Source organism: Limulus polyphemus, unplaced genomic scaffold (genome assembly GCF_000517525.1).
Source record: "Limulus polyphemus unplaced genomic scaffold, Limulus_polyphemus-2.1.2 Scaffold4630, whole genome shotgun sequence".
In the NCBI taxonomy this organism is placed as follows: domain Eukaryota; kingdom Metazoa; phylum Arthropoda; class Merostomata; order Xiphosura; family Limulidae; genus Limulus; species Limulus polyphemus.
In genome coordinates, this window is record NW_013670240.1 from 64649 (window position 1) to 69125 (window position 4477).

General features: G+C 30.6%; 1 protein-coding gene across 1 annotated transcript in view; it reads right to left on the reverse strand.

The window, feature by feature from the left end:
• Positions 1 to 367: 367 nt before the first annotated feature.
• The window catches only part of LOC106471448 (proteasome subunit alpha type-6-like), a 10973-nt gene continuing 6863 nt past the window's right edge, over positions 368 to 4477 (reverse strand). Inside the window, exons 4-5 of the mRNA XM_022400058.1 lie at positions 1342 to 1436; positions 368 to 533 (exon numbers count right to left, since the gene is read on the reverse strand). Of these exons, the coding sequence (XP_022255766.1) occupies positions 476 to 533; positions 1342 to 1436 (153 nt within the window). The 3' untranslated portion in view covers positions 368 to 475. The remainder of the gene's footprint in view (positions 534 to 1341; positions 1437 to 4477) is intronic.

Genomic DNA, 4477 nt, shown 5'->3' on the forward strand with positions numbered 1-4477 from the left:
GTGCCAAAATACTATAATTCTTTGAGGTATATTTTTAAAAGTGTCAGTCATGTATGGACACAAAATGAACACAAGCATAAATGACATTCTGGAATTTACATTTACAACAATGAGCTTAAACAAATCTATGTGATGTTCAGTGTGTTATGATTTCCAAATATTAAATCATTGTCCTTTAGTTAAAGTTAATGTATTACTTTTTTGATTTGAAACTAACTGAATGTTCTGCATAAGGACAGAAAAACAAAGGCTATTATCATCCAATTTGTGCTACATATTTACAGTATACTGTTCAGAAGGTTTAAGCCATACAAACAGTTTAATGACTTTAGCATTGTAAAAGGAAAAGGTTAAAAAATAACTTCCATTTATGATATACATAATATTTTATTGATGGTACATGTAAAAAAAAAGTCAAACATCATAAATGGTTATGAAAGTGTTTCTCTTAGTTTCACTTTCTCACTAAAGACACCTAATCTTTTTCTGATATGATAACTAAGTGTGCCTCAATTTCTTGCTCGGTCAGCTTCCTGAAATAGAAAATTACCATAATAGTTAGTTTTTTAATTGTAATTATTGAAGTATTATTGTGGAATCTGTTCAAACTTACACTGAAATACCAATGTACTAATCTTTGGTTCTAACTTCTTATTACATTTATCATTAAAATATTTTAAAGTTTATATATATATGTACACACACAAATACATAATGAATAACTATATAGTTTAGAATAATTCCACTGTGTGGACAAACAAAAAAGATAAAAAATAACACCATAATCTGTTTTGTGTATGAAGTAACATATTGTACAATAACTGAAACTCAAGTTAGTTATATGTACAGCAACACAGAAAACTTTCATGTCAGTTTTAAAGCTGGCTTATACAAACCAGAAGGCTTATCAACAAATACTAAACATCAATCAGTACCTTAAAATTGGAGATCTTAAAGTAATCTTACCCATAAGAGAATACAAAGGATCAGTCACTATTTTTGGAAAGATATACAGTTTTATAACTAATGGTTCTCAAAAAAGGATAAGACAAAACTTTAGGTAAAATAAAAAAAAACATTTCTCTGGAGTTATCACTGAAAACCCTAAAAACTAATAAAAAATATAATTTGAACTTTTTTTTTTTTACCATTAGAGTAGACTATAATTAGAATGTATGGTGATCATACTATTAACAGTGAGGGTACCCAATTGATGAAACAATACATTCTAATCTTTACAAGTAAGAAAGGTATATTTAATTAATTATATTAGTAACCAGGTTGATTTTTAGCTTGCTCTGATCAGAAGGTAATGATATTCTCAAGGTGATAAAAGTTTACCTAAACTTGGGACTATCCTTAGACACCACCCCAATTTCAAGTTCGGATGACTTGAAGTCTGCTGATAACACAGTTGACAAGGCTGATATTGCCAACTGAAATGAAAGAAAACAATTAGCATGGATTGTGTTACAAAAACTGTCAACATTAATTCTTTTAGAATAGCAGTTTACTTCTGGCATTTTGAAATTTACAAAGAACTGATCTTTTTATTTTTAGTAGTAAGTATGATGAAATGTTACAGTAAGACTGCAAGTTTTTTTTTATAAACACTTCTCCATTTGGGCAAAAAAAGGCTTCCAGTAAGAGAAGTGCATTAATTACATTCCTTTTGTAACTGATTCATCAGGTGTAAAAGGAGGATTTAAAATAAATATTAAAGACATGGGAATACTAAATACATCTTTAATTATTGACATTTTGAAATTTCTTCAAATTACATTAACAGTCTTAAAACCACAAAAAATGTTAATTCACAATATTCTAACTACAAAAAACAACGTTACCTGTTGAGTGAGTTTTCATATTTAATCATAAGTTTAGAAAGAACAGATTTAAATGGTAACTATATAATGTAATGTATGATGAAACGTTGCACACATTTAATAAATAACATTGTTAAGAGAAAACATTATTTATTAAGAAAGGCTTAAATATATGTATACTCTGTAAGTGATTAAATTAATGATAATAGGGAGGAGTTGATTATTATTTAGTGTCGTGTGGAAATAATTTGCTTTAACTCCTGTTCTTATACTCGCTTCATTGAAAACTTTCATCTGCATGATACTGTGTACGTTTGGAAATTTCTGGCAGTTCTATCACCAATATTTGTTGACACAATCACATTCTTCTTAAATGGCAGCTTGATCACTCACAAGTTTCCTTGAATAAATTTTCTGAAGCAAAATCACAGTCATCAATTCCTGATAAGATTGCAAACCAGAAAATTTGTTATACATTCCTTTTGTTTATTGTAGCTCATTTATGTTTCTCAGTCCACCTCACTAACTTCAATATATGAAACCTGTATACTTTGAGTAAATGAAACTTAAATTGAAATATCTTAAATTGCTTAAACATATACAAATAAAGAGTGGTGTTTGTTAGGAGCTTCTGCAAAATAAAATGGATCCATCCATTAATATTTTTTGATTCCCTTGTATTCTAATTTTATCATCTAGGACTTCTGTTTGAATATTTATATTCAATAAATTCTGAAATTCAACATATTTGTAGTATTGGTAATAACTATGAAAGTACAAAGGTGATACGCATACAATTAATGAGCATTTGTTAATGAGTGGTCAATTTATCTTTACCAAGATACATTATTACAGACAGAAGAACAGCAAACAAGTTATACGATACACTGGTATTTTGTATTTAACCAAAGCAGTACAGTATTTTAATGGTACATAAGTATGATTGAGAAATATTGTTCCATGTCTTGTATTACTCCACATAATTCAGCTAAGTTGTCTGCTTATAGTTTGGCCTTCTTGATTTCCATACAAGCCTATACAGCTTTAATAATATTCATATTAGGACTTTTTGCAAGCCAAACTATGGTTATGAATGTTCCATCAGCTTCTTTGTCATTCCAGGTAAAGTTCACCAGATTTGGTTTAGTTTTCTATCCCAAGTAGTTTTTGCGAAGTTACACAGCTTTTGAGGCCACTCTGTAATAATGTGTATCTTACTGTTCTGGAGGTGGCATTCACAGTGGTACTTACAATAAGGTCACTGGCAAGATCCATACTGGAATGTCAAATAAAGAGTACACCTTATGCTACTTAACATTACTATTAAAATAATTTGAATTTTCCATTGTGACTGCTTCTATTATCAGCAGTTGTAGATTCACATATCTTCTTCAGTTTCCACACAGCTTCTACTGAAATATAAAGTTTTATTTCAATATGTTGCAAAGAGTAACTTTCACCAGCCAAAACTTAAACTTACAAGTCTGTCATGTTGCTTTTCTATCTTGGTGGCCATAAATGTATTTATCACATTACTGCTGGGAACAGTATAACTGCTAGTACTTTTATAGACATTTTGTGGGTGTAGTAGTAATTGATAAGTTAGATAACAGCCAATCACAGTATAAATTGAAAACATCTCATAATATTTCCATTTTATAGTTCACACAAATGTGTGTGTTTATCTATATATATAAGGCACAAAAATCTGTGTATCTGTTTGTCTGCTATCTAACTACTCCTAGGTCACTGGGCCAATCTAAACCAAACTTTGTGGTATGATAAATTAGAACATAGGGCATGTTAATAGGGATTCAAACCCCTCTACCTCCCATTATTGCTGTTATTGAACATTTATTATCTTTGACGTAAGTTAACGTTAACTACATTCATAGATGGTACCACGTCCTTACACCCACAACAAAAAACTATTACATTTTCTATAACACAACATACACGCAATGTGGGCAAGTGCACACAAATGTCATATATCTCAGAGAGTGCACTAACACTCTCTATCGAGTAATGCAATGAAAGAAAAAGGCTGCCACTATTGCAATAATACATACACTCAGCTGAAGTTTCTACTTCAACAGCCACCATAAGGCTCATATGAAGAGCAGTTTCCTGAGTTATACCAACTTCCTACTTTGACCTGTGACATTTCAACTTCAGCCCCTAACACACTTATGTGGCCAATGACCTTCAATTAATCAATCATGTGAAACACTGCAGAAGGACATTAAGAGCTGGATGTTGAAAGCTGATAACAGAAAGCACCCATACCACTCTTCCTGACCATTGCACAGTGTATACCATATTTTAAGTATATACATACTGAGTTCTTAAAGCTTATACATAACTTTTGGTGAAGTAATAATGTATATGTTATGTTATAAATAAATTGTGTGGAATTTAGGATTTTTGTGTTATTTATCATAGCATTCACGCCTACATTTGTTAAAGTTCATAACCCGAACAATGGACAGGTACCTCAGCTTGAGTGTGTGCGTGTATATATATATATATATCACCAAGTTCATAACCATGAGAGTAATTATACTGTGATTTTTGGTAATGTATGTAGATCTTTACGAAATTTCGCAGGTTATTGGTAAACATTACAAGGTTTTCCTACACAAAATATCAGA